The 18,045-nt window shown below is 37.2% G+C and overlaps 1 protein-coding gene across 5 annotated transcripts in view; it reads right to left on the reverse strand.

Annotated features, from left to right (window-relative positions):
• runx2b (RUNX family transcription factor 2b) overlaps positions 1–18,045 on the reverse strand; it is a 53,522-nt gene that overhangs the window by 6,476 nt on the left and 29,001 nt on the right. For 4 of the 5 annotated variants that reach the window (XM_079887947.1, XM_079887946.1, XM_079887948.1 and 1 more), the window contains 3 exons: positions 7,210–7,281; positions 5,872–6,045; positions 3,731–3,892 (listed from right to left, as the gene is read on the reverse strand). In XM_079887947.1, coding sequence (XP_079744073.1) covers positions 3,731–3,892; positions 5,872–6,045; positions 7,210–7,281 — 408 coding nt within the window. The remainder of the gene's footprint in view (positions 1–3,730; positions 3,893–5,871; positions 6,046–7,209; positions 7,282–18,045) is intronic. The other variant, XM_079887949.1, reaches the window with a different exon arrangement.

Below are 18,045 nucleotides of genomic sequence, written 5' to 3' on the forward strand. Positions count from 1 at the left end.
AGTATTAATACATAGAGCAGGAAGAAGTACTTTAAACCAGCCTTTATTTGAGCGGTCAAATAAAGTCATTAATGGCAGTATTCTAGAAACCCCTTAATATTTTTGCAATTCTGCTTGGTGGCACTTGTGACACAAAAAAAATGAATAATACAAACTTTACCTTTAAAACTGATATGTTGATAGCTAACGATCTGAATAATAACACAATAACCCAAGTTTAAAGGCACAGTATGTAAGTTTCACCGCTAGGTCGCTCATTCAAAACGAATGAGTGTGGAATCCACAGCCGATGGAAAGCAATCCGACCGGACTCAGGTAGAAATCATGTTCATGGATGAGCTAAAAGTTGTATTAATATTAGTGTGGTATGAAGCAGGGCAAAGCTGAGAGCTGTGGGATCGGAACGGTCTCGAGTCAAACGAAGGAGCTTTTAATACGCTTACATACCACAGTCGGCAGCTGCCGATCCTTTCGTTTAGTTGTTTAAGTTTATTTTACGATTAAAGTTGCTTTTAACGTTTGCTGGTTCCCGCCTTCTTCTTCTCTGAACTTGAACTTTGTTACAGTTACATTTGATCACTTATAACCACATTATTATATTTCATTCTAATGAAGCAGCCGCAAGTGCTGAATTACTACTCGTACGGGTCCGTTTATTTGACGAATTAAAACTGTACGCAGCGCTGTTTTACTTGGTCAAAACCATCATACTAAAAATACATTTTTGAGTGTGTTGAAAGTTATGTTATTACTCTACTTGTTGCATATTGCAGTAAGTTAGATCGATATTAGAATATCATATTAATAAAAGCTGGATGACTTGTGTTGCTAAATGGCATGCAATTCCTTTTAAAATATATTGTACGTTAGAGAAAATGCTGTATTACTGATTTTGCTATGTTAACAAAAAAGTGTTGTCTCTGATGCATGGTACAGACATTGCGGCGGGTAAATCAAGAAATGATTCGTTTTTTGTCAATAAAGGTATCCAAACAGTTGTTTACCTGTCTAATAAAACACATAATATATTAAAGCGTCTTTGGTCTTTCCATGGTTTCTACGGAATTTGAGGGTAACGTGGATATGACGTCATTGACACGGGCTGTCACACTGGTTAAAATAGTGGATTTCTCTGGATTTAAACATTGTTGGAAACATTTGGGATTATGTAAGTACACAAGCCAACAAAATATATAACATTGTTCTAGTGTTTTTTTTGGTATTTAAATCCAAAAATCCTTTGATGGAATGAAGGTAACTCTATCGCCCCCTTGAGTACGGAGGTATATTATCACCAAAACAAACACACACTTGCAGTGTTAAAAGTCTAATACTCCTGAAGTGTTTTATATCTCGCAAAAGACTTTGCACGGTTACTCTTACAATTAAGTTGTGGGAAACATTAAAGCGCCCTGCCCTTATCTGACATCAAAGCTTTTATTAACAAAAGCTCACATGCGCCAGCGTCACATTAAAGAATGATACACCTGAATTAATTAAACATGACAGGCGGGTGGCAGGCCTCCAGAACCTGCCAACCAGCGCTAAGGTGAGGGAGATTCTTCTTTAATCACTTTAAGCCTATCCAAGTTCTCTGGAATGGGTGAGGGTGTAGTATGGAGGTAAATGAGAGAGAATGAAAACACACACCTGGCACTGATTCAAACAGGTGTTTGGAAATGGAAACTTGTCTGTCTACATTTATTCTTAAAGGGTATCTGGGTGTGTTGTAGGGCACACAAGGACAAATTATCTTATGGGGTGCAACTCGGGCACCGAGTGGCCTTCCATTCCCCAAAGGTTCTCTGGGAAGCGTAACGCTATAAAGCGGCTTTATTTGCCCGCCACTGGCCTGTTATTATGTCTTGGTCTGTTATTAACGATATACTACGCAGGATCAAAGTCATGGAAAGAGGAGCTAAGGAAACCTTTTTTTCCCCCTTCCCCCGAGTTTTAAAAATACACTCATGGCGCAGTCCAATTTTAAAAACTGGCTCCGTTTACAAATCTACAGGACCATTACCTAATAAAAATCGAGTGAATTTGAGATTGTGTTTCTAACGAATTATGACTTTGAAATTTAAAGCTATAATTTGTTTAATATGATTGACAGACCATTACAGAAAAATGATAATTTCAGAAAATAGCCCTACCAAAACGAAGCCCCAATTGTTTTTTTTTGTGTGTTTTTTTTAGGTTCATGTGTGTTTCTCATTAATCTGATTAAACTTTCATCCAACAAATCTAGGAGCGAATTTACAAAACATTTGCAACAGTTTTGTGTAAATTTCAGTGCAAAAACCAGAATCTTAAAAACCAAGTGCAAAAAAATGACAAAAGCACATAGCAAAATTACATAAAATTAAAATATAAAAACAAAAGTTCAAAATATTAAAGGGGTGGTTGATTATGATTTCACTTTTTTTTTACTTTAGTTAGTGTGTAATGTTGCTGTTTGAGAATAAACAACATCTGCAAAGTTACAACGCTCAAAGTTCAAAGCAAAGGGAGATATTTGCTTTTAAAGAAATTGCTTTTTAAGGACTACAACAAATGGCTGGTAGAGACTACACCACATTCCTCCTGGGTTAGTGACATCACCAACCCTAGAATTTACATAAACCCCTCCCCCGGGACGCGATTTATAGATTATCAAGACAGAATATGCTAATCAATGACTAGAAGATAACTACACATAAGCTGCATAAATTCATCAACTAACCATTCAGAAATGTCCTGTTGCTTCTACATGTTGTCACTTCTTCTTGAGTCTCTCCATCTTTATCTGACTCCGTTTTGAACATAAAAGGCTAAAAGTTTTTGAAATTTTCAGTGCATGTCTATGTGAGTGCAAGCTTCTCTGTGCCGGAAGCAGCAGCTCATTTGCATTTAAAGGAACAGACACAAAACGGTGCTTTTTGCTCACCCTCAAAAAGTGACAATTTTAACAAGCTATATAAAAATATCTGTGGGGTATTTTGAGCTAAAACTTCACATACACACTCTGGGGACAATAGAGACTTATTTTACATCTTGTGAAAAGGGCATTATACCACCCCTTTAATAAAAACTATAATAGCATATATAAATTGTATTAAAATAACACTGAATACAAGTTTTTTTTTGCGTTGTGTCAAGGGCTGCTATAGACGTTATAATCTGTTATAATTTACAAATAGTTTTCTATTTCAGAGCAGCAGTAAAAAAAACAAGTTAAAAGTAAAGTGTGTATTTTTTTAATGCAAAATTTTTTAAATCTAATATGGAGACAATAAGTAAGACATTGGTAGACTGATTTCCCTCAAAATGAATGGCAGTTTTCTGGAAACCTGTTTGAAAACAGTAACTATTTTGGCAATTCTGCTTGGTGGTGCCTACTCATTTTAAAATCCATTGAAATAGTGCCGTGTTACTCTGAAATAGTTACTCTAATTCTTTTCAGCACAAACATGCTTATTTCTAATGCAAATGAGGCTTGAATGTGGCTCATTCACAAAATTCTGAGGCATTTTTCTGATGACAGGGTGGTAAATGCAGTTTTTTAAAGAGTTATTATAAAAATGCACCCCTTCATTTCCAAATATCTTTCAAAGGTGCTTAATTCACACAATCCCCAAATCTTCTAAATGTGCAAATGACCATAACACACGTGCCCACCCCCCTGCCCACTGCAGTGTTGGACGCGAGGGGTAGGGGGCGCACCTGCTGTAGGTCTGAGGCTGGAGGTTACCTGGAAGGCGTCTGGGCACATCGCTGATGGAGGGCAGTCCTGTGGCCCGGCTGGACGACAGCGGAGTGGTGGAGTGCACAGACGGGGAGGCCATGGGACTCAGGTACGACGGGTACGTCTGGTCGTATGACCAAGGTGGGGAAGATTGAGCCTGGCGTGGATCTAAAGGTACAAACAGGTCAAAGACAAGACCACAGTTAAAAGGACAGTTCACCCAAAAATGAAAATTCTGTCGTCATTTACTCCTCATGTCATTCCAAACCTGTATGACTATTTTAAAGAAAGTTGGTAACTTAAAAGTTTCAGTTCCCATTGGCTTCCATTGTGAGGACAAAGTCTATGTAATTCTTTTGACAAGCTTATGTTCAGTGAAGGGTTCTCACCAAACACTGATATATGGAATTAAAGGGATAGTTCATACAAAAATGAAAAATCTGTCATCATTTACTCACCCTCATGTCGTTCCAAACCCGTAAGACTTTTGTCCATTTTTAAAACACAAATGGAGATATTTTAAATGAAATCTGAGAGATTTCTGTTCCTCCATAGACAGCTACGCAACTGACACTTTGTCACTGCAAAAGGTTCATAAAGAAATCATAAAACTAATCAGTGGTTTAGTCCAAATTTTCTGAAGAGACTCGATCACCTTATTATTATTTGATGAACAGATCTAATTTAAGCTTTTATTCACAAATAGCGACATGAGTAAATAATGACATAATTTTCATTTTTAGTGAACTAACCCTTTAATTAATCAATACATCTTGTCATTAATTTAATTAAACTGAAAATTGCAATTCTTGATCTATTTATATTTGTCTGTCTGTCCCATATAGAAGCCTTGTGAATATACACATATTGCAAATACAGTATGATCCCTTGGGTAAATGATTTAAACAAATGCATTCACAAATGTTTGTCTGAGCTGACATTTCATGTCTCATAATTCAAGCTCTCTGTCATGCCAAGTATCAGTTTAAAAGCAGGCATATAATTGCTAAAGTCAACAAGGTACAGTGCATTTCTTCTCAGATCCAGTCCCTTGGCTTTGGAGCGGTACAGTAACAGGACCCAGAGTACAGGACATGCGCTCTCCAACAGTAATTAAGGACAGGTGATATCCTGTTCTCTCACAGTGACACAACTTCTGCCCTAGGCTGTCCACACTCGGTTTCCACTTGTCCATCATGTGGCAGTGTGCGATTTCAGCTTAGACGAATAGACACTAACAGTGACACACACACCATATATGCTGAAATGCTTGGGTGGATGAGTAAATATAAAGTGATGATTCGAATAAAGCAAACAACAATTGTGACTGACATGTTAGCGGTGACTCAAAGGGTCCTTGACTTCATTCATGTGGTTTTGTGTGCAGATCATACCAATAAAACAGGAACTTAAGAAATATGTGCACATCTGTAAATTAACATTACTCGGGTATTTGATGAATTACAAGGACATTTAAAATAAACAAATCAAAAAACAAAAAAACAAAAACATATGTCCTGTATACCTATAGTTCAAACAATAGAGCATGCTGCTAGCAACGCATATACCTTGAATGCAATGTAAGTTGGATAAAAGCATCTGCCAAATGCATAAATGTAAATAATTAAATATTATATCCATTCATCCATTCTCTAAACCGATTGTCCTGTGGCTGTGGGGATGACACACACACGCACACACGCATGCACACACGCATGCACGCACGCACACACGTATATACTGTATATTAGTGCTATCAAATAATTTATTGCATCTAACATAAAAGTTTGGTGTTTATATAACGTGTGTGTATAATATTTATGGATTTGACAGGACATATATATACATACACAATATATATGTGTGTGTGTATACACACACACACACACACACATATAAATATACACACACATATATAAACACAAACTTTTATGTTACAAGTGATTAATCGCGATTAATCGATTTGACATCCCTAATATATATATATATATATATATATATATATATATATATATATTAACATCTAATAAGAGTGATATACTGTAATTGTTTTTGCTGTCACTTCTTTAATTGTGGAGTCAGCTGCATCTTTCTGAATAGAATAGAATAGATTGGAATAGAATACGCAGTGTGTTTCTATCTCATACCTGTGATCTGCGTCTGGCCCTGAGGTGTGAAGGAGTTGGGGCTGCTAAGGGAGGGCCGTGGTGTTTGCGTTGGCACGGTAACCCTCATGGTGGTCTGCCGGATACGCTCTAGTTCACTGAGACGGTCGGAGAACAGTCCGGCCTTCGGAGAATCATCCAGCTTCGGCCTGTGCCCTGCAATCAATATACTGCCATCAATAAAACTGACCACCACATAATAACTTGTATTTATATATTTCTGACAAGATACACCACAAGTGTTTTGCATATTACAGCACAGTTACTCGCACTTCTGCTCCTCAGGGGCTGCATTTAAAAACAAACCTACATCATTCTTATGAACTGGTTCTTTTGAATATGACTCAAGATTCACATACTATGGATAAAGATAATTTGAGAAATTAATTAACCACATTTGCACTTACCCTAAATGTAACAAAAATCTTTTACGTAATTACTTAAGTGTTAAAAGTACAAATTTCAGTTATTAAAAGAGCAATGCAATGATGTTCAATTATCTGGTTTTCACTATTATTATTATTATCATAACAAGTCCAATTTGTTTAATTATGGACAAGGGCCATAACCACCATAGACACTAAGGGCCCTATTTTAACGATCTAAGCGCGTGGTCTAAAGTGCACGGCGCAAGTGCACTTAGGGCGTGTCCGAATCCACTTTTGCTAGTTTAACGACGGGAAAAAGGTCGGCGCACCCGGCGCATGGTCTAAAAGGGTTGTCTCTATTCTCTTAATGAGAAATGGGTGTGTTTTTGGCGTAACGTGCAAAAAAACAATCAGAATGTAATTTCTCATTCCCTTTAAAAGCCAGTTGTGCTCGCGTCATGGCGGATTTGCCATTTACATGACGGAATTTGCAAGCGGAAAGACTGAACGCTTCTCCAGAGAGGAAACGGAACTGCTCGTGCGCGAGGTTAAAGCGCGCAAGCAGACGATCTACTACGGGACAAGCCGGATTCCACCATATATTTATGTACACAATATTAATCTTTTACATTGTAATCCTTTTATTTTTAATATTTGGCTAGTTTGTGTGTAATAAGCAGAATGTACGCACGTTGTGGACCCGCCTATAGCCTCATATTACTCTTTAAATAACAAAAAATAAATATTGCGCCATTGACCAACTGAAACTGGTCTAAAGTCAATGGCGCAATATTTATTTTTTGTTATTTAAAGAGCACGTTAGTAATATGAGGCTATAGGCGGGTCCACAACGCGCGTACACTCTGCTTAAGTATGGACTTGCTACTGCTAAAAGATACATAGACGTGCTGATGTGAGCATGTAAGATATGCTACTGCATAAATAGACATACATAAATCCATAGCAGATCTAGGCAGGTGGAGCTGGGGGAGGTGGAGGATTTCAGGGGAACTCTGATAGCGCCCTGCAGGAATAGCATACAGAAAACAATGAACCAGACTATTTAAATGTTGAGCAAGCAATCTCATTGGATCAGCAGAGGCCAATCAGCTTGTTCCTTGCGCTAATGATGTGATTGCTTGCAGATTGCATGTAAAGGACCTATCAGCCTGCACTCAAAAAAGTTATTTAGTGGGTCTTCTCGATTATATCTCCTAGCATGAAAAAGTTAGCCAATCTATGATGTATATGTATGGCATACGTTTGACTATGAGACAGGTGTTCCATTTCCCCTCTTTATAAGAGCTTTCATTATGCCCCATGGCATTTGAGTCTTTCAAGCCACAATTTACCGTGACTCTGCCATATGGAGTCAAACCGAATCTAATTTAATTTCCATAAAAAAAAATCAAATATTACATATTCCATGTTCTTAAAATATCATCTATTAATCTGCCCCATCAGGGCGGAGATTTGGCTTTGACAATGAAGTGCTATGCTTGGCATATAATAACATTCTGTTGGCACACATTAAACACTCAACCTTCCCAGACAAGACGAAACGCTTATAATACAAGACCGCATGTGCTTCCTCTGTATAGGATGCATGATGACACTGGCCAGCACCTTTCTGGAAAGCTATAACAGAAGCGTTTAAGAGTCCATATAGCCTCAAGTCTATTCTCGGCAAATTAGAAGAGGGATAAGACAGCAGCGCGGCCCAATACACAACTAGTCCCTTTTTCCACATTAAAATGGTCCAGTGTCTCCCTCAGACTGCAGCCGTTTTTTTTTTTTTTTTCTGAGAAGGCCGTAAAGTAAATATCAAACAGGAGAAAGAGAAAAACTCCTGCTGGAGTTGGCAGCGCTCCAGTTGGCACCGAAAGAGCGATCTACCTCTATATCTCGACTAACCGACCTGTGCCAGGAGAACAAAGAGAAGCAGCAAACACACTCAGAACAGTTTCATAATCAAATCATTAAAGTGCTTTAGTATTTCTAGAATATAAACTATGAAGTGTGTTCAGTTTAAATCTTAAAATCCTTTCTTCTATCTTAATACGCAAAGACAACTGCGAGTCATACACTGTAAAAATCATATGACCAATAATTTATGATAATTAAGCATGATTTTCCATTGCTTTAACTCATCAAAATAAGTTAAGCAATTTTCAAGTTATACAAGGTTCATTTTTTTAAGTCAGTTTAATGTAATTTAAGTTGAAATGACTTAAACATCCAAGTTGATTGTACTTAAAAATTGAAGGCACTTTTTTTTACAGTGTAAACATTTTTAAATCAAGATACATTTGCTTGAGGAGCAAAATGACTTTAAGTGAGTTCATGCATAAAAACAAGTAAAACCATCTGTCAGTGGGGTAAGAAAAATACATTTAATTCAAAGGGAAAACAAGATTATTTGTCTTACCCTATTTACAGTTTTCATAAATTCACTTAAATTTTATACATTTTCAGGAAAGATTTTTAAGATTATTTAGATATTTGCAAAAGAAAACAAGACACAAATACTGAGGGAGAAAAATCATATTTTTGCAGTGTAGATATGTGTACTATAAAAAACACAAAAATAGAGAACATCCTTTTTTTGCAGTGTGTTTTACAGACTAAAGCTCAAAAAGTGTTTGAAAAACCCGTTTGAAAACATTCATCCATTATTTCCATTTGGTTCCCCAAATGGTGCAGAAATTACACACTTCATCTTTAATTTCACGCATGTCTTCTGTAGAAGCACAAAAAACTATAGAGACACAATAATAAAGTATTTCACCTCAATGAAAACATTACAGCTAATGGAAAAATCATTAGCTTGACTCTGAGTGTAACTTCAGGACATCGTTGCATCGCACTCCGCCTTTGAACTCGCAAGCAATGTGACACATGTAAAAGCTAAAAGCTAGCATAACTCAACCTCCCAGGAAGTGCAGCATTTGAGCAAACCATACCTTTTCACACAAAGCCAATTTGTCAGCTATAATTTTTTGTGACAAGCTGAATCCAGACAGTGGACCTGACATAAATCCTGCTGGGGAAATAAAATGGACAAAGATGTGCTTTGTGCGGCTGTATTTCACAGAGATTGATATAAAACACAATGTTCTGCGCTCGGAGAGACAGCGGACTCTGATCACCAGTAAATTTCGAGTGTTCAATGTGCATCCGTACTGCTAAAGCCTCCCTGAAGACAGATTTGCAAGGGGTGATATTTAGATTTTTGAGAATCACCAGAGCAGAAGTTACAATAAGACCACATACAGGTAATGGGTACACCAGAGATGGATTTGGATTTGCAAACAATGGGAATTTTCAGCAAGAGTTCTGGAATGTTAAGTGGCTTGTTTTTGATTCTGTCCGTGGAGAATATGTAGCCACCTTAGTTTGGATAATGTATCTGGTTACATTTGCTCGCCCAAGAAGTATCTCACGGGGGTGGGGGGCAGCCAAGTGGTTAACAATCTGGGCTGCTAACACAAAGGTTTTAGGTTCAATCCCAATGGTGTGGCTAAAATACAAAACCAGGAACGAGTGTTAGAGAGATCACAAGCACCTTTGTACTGTTGAGCTCAACAGGTTGCCTCAGGGTAGCTGATGAAGAACATCTGATAAAATATAGTTCATAACTAAATAATGGTCTCTCCCGCACAATTATGCGAAAAGCTATAACAATATATAATTAAAAAATAAAATTGTTGGCTGGAGCTTGTTTGTTTGGCCTAGTGCATGTTGTGTCGTGTTTGGAACATTTCCTGCTTTTGTTTCTTCCTCTTCTTCCCATCAATTCCTGTCCTCTTTCTATTTCTAAATCAATAAAAATGTGAATGATACAAGATAATGGTTAGGCTTAAAAATGACAAAAATCAAGCACTAAAACATGATTTTGAGACATTATTAGTTATGCATGATGGAAGACAATTTGCTTCTACCGCTACTGCGGTCAGAGATGGACAGTAACAAAGTACATTTACTTGAGTACTGTACTTAAGCACACTTTTTGAGTATCTGTACTTTACTTGAGTATTATTTTTTCGGGAAACTTTTTTCTTTAACTTCCCTACATTTGAAAGACAAATATCGTACTTTTTACTCCACTACAATTCGGTCAAAGTCCTTGAGTAGAAAGTAGTAACGTCAGTCGGGGGATGATTTTGGTTTTAGGGGTTGCATTTGGTTGGAAATGAAAGTCGGGTTGACGTAAGAACCCGACTGATGTTGGTTTCTGACGTCAACCTGATTTTCATTTTCAACCACAATACAACGTCTGTCCAACGTTGAAGATTAACGTCAATCTGACGTTGGATTCTGACATCAACCTGATTTTCATTTTCAACGTTTGGTTTGGTCTTAAATGCGAATTTGTCATTGTTTTGGAGCACACTAGCTTATAGATAACAGTAAGGCAAACATATTCATACTAAAAGCCAAAAAACTTTAAATAGGCCACTATTTGAGGGAACAGCCATTTGCGTGTCCGAAACCATTGTGGACGTTATTGAGTGCACTTATTCAATCTCACATTCAATCCCACTACTGGAACTGTGTTCTAGAAATAAATGTGATATTAATATGAGGGTAGACATAGATTCAGAGGCATAAGGTACTGTAAGTATTACATACAACAATGCAACAACAATAAAACAATGCACTGACATTTACTTTTTACTTTAGATACTTAAGTACTTTTAAAAACGAGTACTTCTGTACTTTTACTGAAGTAAAAATCACTCTTTACAACTTTTACTTGTAACGGAATAATATTTGACTAGTAGTATCTGTACTTTCACTCAAGTAAGGAAGGTGTGTTCTTTGTCCACCTCTGACTGCGGTAGTCTCGACATTACAAATTACTTGTTAGGAGGGTTGTCAGACATTAAAAAAAAAAGGATCAGCATTTTTGCAGTACGAGTAGTACCGGTATATTCAGTACCTGCTGATAGACGCTGTTTTCAAACGCTCTCGTTGTGTTTGTTTGAGCGCTCTCTGAGCGTCAAAGGGTTCTATTTACGGCATGTCTTTACAAGCGTTGAGCATTGTAGCCAATCACAATCATATCTGTTGAGTGCATGAACGAAATGGCCAATCAGAGAGGCTAGTCAGAAGAGATTAGTTAGAATCCACTAAAAAACGCACAAGGTTTGGTTTTGTTTAACGTGAGCAGTGTAAAAAATGCAAATAAGAGATTCATTGTACAATTAAAACAGTTTTTATATAAGATAGCAGAATTCAGTGAGCTTGTGCTTTAGAGATTGACAGCCTTGGTGATGATAAAGGGAGGCTCTTCTCTTGCAATCTGAAGACAAGTTTAGTTATTCATGCTGCTAAGTACAGCACTGCAAAGTGACAGCCGTATTTAAATGCGCAATTGAATCGGAAACTGAGATGATTGACAGTGATAACAAAAGGACGAGACAAAATGGGACATAATTCAACAGTTTTTTGCTCTGGTACTGAAATTGGTACAGAGAACCGCAAAAAAATGACTTGTATTGGTACCGACTACTGAAATGTTGGTACCTTGGCAACACTACTTGTGAGTGTAAATTAAATCAATGGTATAACAATGTCAAAATGATCCAGAAAAGCAACAAAGAATACAAATGCAAAATACAAACTTACAGATATTAATTGATATGCATGTATTCTTGTGGATTTGTTGCTGTTTTAATTTGATCAAATTTAATTTTTCAAAATTGTATTGAGAACGTACCCCTGCTGAAATTGGGGCTTCATGACACTTTCAGGATCCACAAAATAACTTAGTGACATAGAGTAAAGGAATGAGCACAAGGACATCATCTGTATGAGGAGATGTATTTAAGAGAGCCAGGAAACCAGATGAAATCACTGCTGGAGGGAAAGTCCCAAAAATTCCTGTCATCCCCCAGCCAGAGGAGTGAGATTTTCGATAGCTAGCACTTCCCTGTCCAATCACAGAGCGGAAGCGCTAACACATTCATTCCAGATGTTTAAATGGCCCTGTGGGATGTGGCCCAGTCTCCAGCTGACACAGATCTTATCTCAGGTTGAGAATCACAGAGCAAAGAGAATTATAATGGAGTAATTCCTGTTTTCAGGCTTCCTTTGATGACAGGGGAGTCTGTAAGGCCACATCAACTGATCCAAGAACAATTGATGAAAAAAATGAAATGAGTGTGAAATATATGATCCAAGGGTTTTTGGACTACTCGAAGAACAGCATGAAAGGCTGTTTGGACAAGGAAATCTAAACAAACACTGATGATCCGATAACGTATTCCGATGGTAATGAGCAATGGACACAGGAACTGATGAATTTAGGACACAGTCAGTGTCAATTAAACTGTGATTGCAGGGAGATGCAATCAAAATGCCAAATGTCTACTAAATAAATAAATTGTAAAAGTATTTTTTTTTTTAATTTTTATAATAATATAAATATATAATATATATAGCATTATTTATTTTAATTTATTAAAATTAAATTAAATATAAATTATATATATATATATATATATATACTTTTTTATTGGAAACCATGATAGACTACCATTCAAAAGTCTGGGGTAAATAAGACTTTTTAAAAAAATACTTTTATTTAGCAAGGACAGAGTAAAGACTTTATAATGTTAAAATTAACAAGATTTCTAAATGCTGTTCATTGAATTTTCATTCATCAAAAAATCCTGAAGAAAAAAAAAATCCGTTCCCACAAAAATATTAAGCAGCAAAAACTGTTTTCCACATTGATAATAATAAGAACCATTATTAATAACTGAGCATCAATAATAACTGATAATAATTGAGCAGTACCACAAACCACACAATGAAACCTTCAATGTCTGAATATCCGAGCACCTCTCTCTTGAATTGCCGATGTCGGCTGCATCCGAAATCCCATACTTCCCTACTATACAGTAGGTGAAAAACAGTATGTGACAAAAGAGGTATGACTGAATTCACATTACTAAAAGAGTATAGGCAAAAAGTACCCGGGCGACTTACTTTCGGTGAGATTCTGAAGTGTGCGTACGATGGACACTTTACTATCCCATGAGGCCATGGGAGAGGATTTGTGAATGGCAGTGAAGTAACACAACTGACGCTGGTAGGTCACATGGTAGGACCGAATTACATTCATACTACTCACATTCATACTATAGAAAATACTTTTTTTTAGCGGTCGTTAAGTAATTACTCATTCAAAATAAGTACCTAAGATAGTATGCAATTTTGGGTGCAAGCAACCTAGTTACCTTAGTACCGCTCTTCTTCTACTACACTTTCCTCACTTTTTAGGCTTCACTATCGCCACCTAGTGATAAGGCACTGAGATCGTATTATATAGATCACCAGATGCTGTAATTTTAGTGGGTAGGTTTTTAGCATGAGTCTGTATTAATATTATAACTGTATTAATTACATTATAATTACCATGAGTCTGTATTAATTTGATTGTGTAATTGATTTTATGTTTTACTCATAGCTATAATTTCATACTTCATTAGATTCCGAGGCAATATAACTTAGCCTTACAAACCTAACAGAAAACTTCAAAAATCGTTTTAGTCAATGACATCCACGCTTGTTTCTTCGCATGTGGTGTAGATTGTAGTAGGCATAACTGGCAAGGACATGGTATATATATACGATTAGAAAATTAGAAAAAATAAAAAAAATAATTTAAAACTAATATTGGATTTTAGATTTTAGAACAGATTTTCATAATAAATCCTCTGCTGTGGAATCGCTTCTCTCTCGTGTTGTCTGTGTCAAGTGAAATATTTCAGCATGAAAAAAGTCAAAATAAAGAAAATTAGTATTTGAGAGAAGGCTAAAATAACCCAAAACATCTTCACCATCTGTCTCCGTCGGTGATGCCGCTTCTCCCAAAACAAATATTCGTATATGACATCACTACCTGTGGGCGAGGCCACTGCAAATTTCCCCAAAACATCTGCTGAACGTCATTGAAAGGTTCGACGGGGAATGTTTTGGACATCTTACAGATCTCGCATCGAATAGACGTCCGGACGACGCACATGCGCTAGTTGGGGCGGCCCGGAAATTATGGAAATTCATCACGGCCGTCATCAACAGGGTTTTTGAGAAAGTCAGCGGAAGAACGGAATAAACTGGAAAAGAAAATCAGAGAAAAAGAGAAGGGAAGGAGAAAAAGGAAAGTGGGAGGAAAAAGCCAGGCTGTTGTGGAGTGTTGCCAGGTGTCTGTGTGGTCTTTACATTTCAGCATTTAGGAGGAAAGCCAAGCAGGGAAGGGGTACAGACACACACGCACACACACACAGGGCCCTCAGCCCTTTTCAAACCGCAGGCACACTTCTTCATCACCTCCATGCGGATATGAAAGCAGTGTGACTCGGAACAGGGCGCCATCAGTATTTCTCGACTCCTAATGATGCAGCACTGATATACGCAGCAACTATCCAAACCAGACGCAAACACACACAGCCTCGGTGGTTGGCACCTTCACACACAGTCTGAACGGATCGAGCCTGCGGTTCTGGTTTTCTCTTCTTCTCCTCTCTTGTTTTGGTTGGGTTTATGTGAGCAGTTCCCATTGTAAACTTAACTCGCCCCTAAGTGACGCCTCTGCTAAGTGAAACCGACTTCTTTTTACATTCATTGTAAGCTTAAATAATGTCTATCAGTCTTGTGTGGTCTGTTTTGAAAGGAGTGCCGCGCGACGCGCCAAATCTGGCTCTCTTTTTTTTACTGTAATATCAGCTGCTGTTATTGCTAAGGATAAATTATTATCCCCTTTCAACTTGTTGATGTGTGAGATTGTCAAAACAATGAGACTCGTGTCAGATTTGGGATTTTAGCTTCAAGCAAATTCACTTGAAAGGAGATTTTGAGCAGATTTACTTGCGGTCTCTGTGACTTCTAACAGTTGTGCTGTTTGACTGCTGTGATTGAGCTGTGGAAAGACAAAGATGCATAGAGCACTTCCTATAGGTGTTACACAGAGTGACAGTCTAACACTGAATCCATAATTACACTGGGCCCCCAGCGCAGGTATGTTAGTTTAACCAACTCCACCCCGACTATTAGATCAAATGACGCTTAATGAGTGCTATTAGACACACAACCCCCCCAAACACACACAGAAGTTGGGTTTCCATGTTGTATGGGGACTTTCCATAGACATAATTATATTTATACTGTGTATTCTATCCTCTACCCCTACCCCTAAACACAACCCTCACAGAAAACCTTCTGCATGTTTACATTTAAAAAAAACATCAATTAGTATTATTTATAAGCCGTTTTCCTCATGTGGACCAAGAAATGTCCCCACAAGGACAAGGATTTCGGATATTGCCGACATTTTGTCCCCATAATGTAGGTTTTACCAGGAAAAACACACACTCATTTTGGGTGTCCATGTTTACCGGGGACTTTCCATAGACATAATGATCTTTATACTGTACAAACTATATACACTATCCTTACTCTAACCCTAACATAGAAAACTTGAATTTCTGCCTTTTCAAAAAAAAAAAAAAAAAAAAAGGGGTGGGGACCAAAAAACGACAACAACAAAAAATGGACAAGGAATTTTCTTCTAACGCCTGGAACTCACAATATCAACATCATGGGTGTGATTCCGAAGGAACAGACATTTCATAAAGCGAAAGATAGAAAAGCACAATGTATTGCAAACATACACTGCTGGAATTATTAAGGCATAGTTTGTAACCAATAAAATCTGTTTTTAATTTGATCCCTCTTTTTCCTGGAGTCAACAGTATGAGGAACACACATGCTGAAGTGCTTCTGAAATCACACCATTTCTGTACATTTCTTATTTATTGGGATCGCCTTTTTTATGAAAGGTTTTTCAAACATCATATAATATATCATAAATATTTAAAAAATCATAGAAATTAATACTTTTATTTGGCAAGGACACATTAAATTGATCAAAAGTGACAGACTTTTAAGAAAATATTTTTCTTTTGAACTCTCTATTCATCAGAAATTCCTGAAAAAATCCTGTGTTTTCAACTGATAATAATCAGAAATGTTTCGTGAGCATCAAATCATCACATTAGAATGATTTCTGAAGGATCATGTGACACTGAAGACTGGAGTAATGATGCTGAAAACCCAGCTTTGCATCACAGGAATACATTACATTTTAAAATAATTTTAAATAGAAAACAGTTATTTAAATTCTAATAATATCTCACAATATCACTGCTGTGAAATATTACTGTTTTTACTGTATTTTTAATCCAGCAAATGTAGCCTTGGTGAGCATCAAAAATCATGAAAAAAATGTTTTACCAACCCTAAACTTTTGAACAGTAGTGTATATATAAAAATATTTTTACTTTTTATGAGTTATTTTTATTGGAAGATATAAAGTGCAAAGGTGTCCAGCAAATTAATACATTACAAAACATTGACCTTGCAACTTAAAAACGATAGAACGGCAGCCATTTAGCAGCTATGACATATCCATGACTCTCATTCCTTCAATAACCTTTAAAATAACAAAAAACACTCTCTCCATAATTCAATTCAAATGTTAGGACAGCATGCACTGTTATGATACAACTGCAATAAAAAACAGGTGTATGGACTTGAGCTGAGCACTTCTGGCTAAGAGAAAACCCCATGTGTGAGCCAATCAAGAAGCAAACTCACTGAGAGACGTCTGTCACAGAGAAATACTCAACGCTCTCGTTGTCTAGCGCTTTCCTGGCCCTATTGATTCACAGTTCATATGGCACCCATCAGGATCTATTAAATACACAAACACATTAATACGCTTCCTGTACTGGATATCAGCCTCAGAATGAGGCCTGTGTGGTGGACGAGGAAAAACACGACCCTAACGAGCATTACAGCCACCTGTACTGGACATAATGAGGATATTTGGACTGAAATAATAATAATTTGATGTACAAAAACATGTTACAGTTATTTCTATGATTCTCAAAAAATATAAACGCATAGAGATGTTCCATCTGACAGCACACTGTAGGCATTGTCTGTACGTTCGAGATGGGCCTCTTCCCAAATTACCTGCTCATTAACGCCAATTTGAGGTTTAATGAGGCAGAATTGTAAATGAGGCGTTCTTCGATAAAATCAGTGCGAAATGTGAAATTATTAAGAGGGCATTTGTGATTAGTCTCATAGCGAACGCATGGACATCTGCACATGCTCAGAGCACAGGTGATGTTTGACCAATACTCTGCGCATTTATTTCTGGGTTCATTTGTTTCCTTGTCTCTGCTTAATTGATGCCGTAGCTGTATGTGTTGCATGACTGCTCTCTCTTTTAATAGCAGTAAGTGTTCAGGATATTTCCCAACACCAGCAAAGTTCTTGTACAGTAGATGTTTCAAGACTTTGATACTTTGGTATTTAAACTGTGTCTATGCTACGCCTGAAAGCTCATCTGAAAATGCCTCGCTGCCCTATCAGGCAATGACTTGACATGTAGGCTGTGTCCGAAATCACACCCTATACCCCTAAATAGGGCACTATTTGAGGGGACAGTCATTTGTAGTGGTGTCCGAAACCATAGTGGATGTTATCGAGTGCACTCATTCAATCCCACAATGCACCGCAATAACAAGTGTACAACAAATGTATGCTCAACAGCTAGAGAATACCCATAATGCACTGTGTTGAATGAATTTGGAAGATGGCGCCGCAGCTGAATCATCCATCCATCCATTTTCCGAACCGTTTGTCCAATGTGGCTATAGTGTAATATAATTGATCAATTTATATACAGGTATAAATTCCGTTTTACTAG

This window comes from Squalius cephalus (assembly GCF_949319135.1).
Source record: "Squalius cephalus genome assembly, chromosome: 12".
In the NCBI taxonomy this organism is placed as follows: Eukaryota; Metazoa; Chordata; class Actinopteri; order Cypriniformes; family Leuciscidae; genus Squalius; species Squalius cephalus.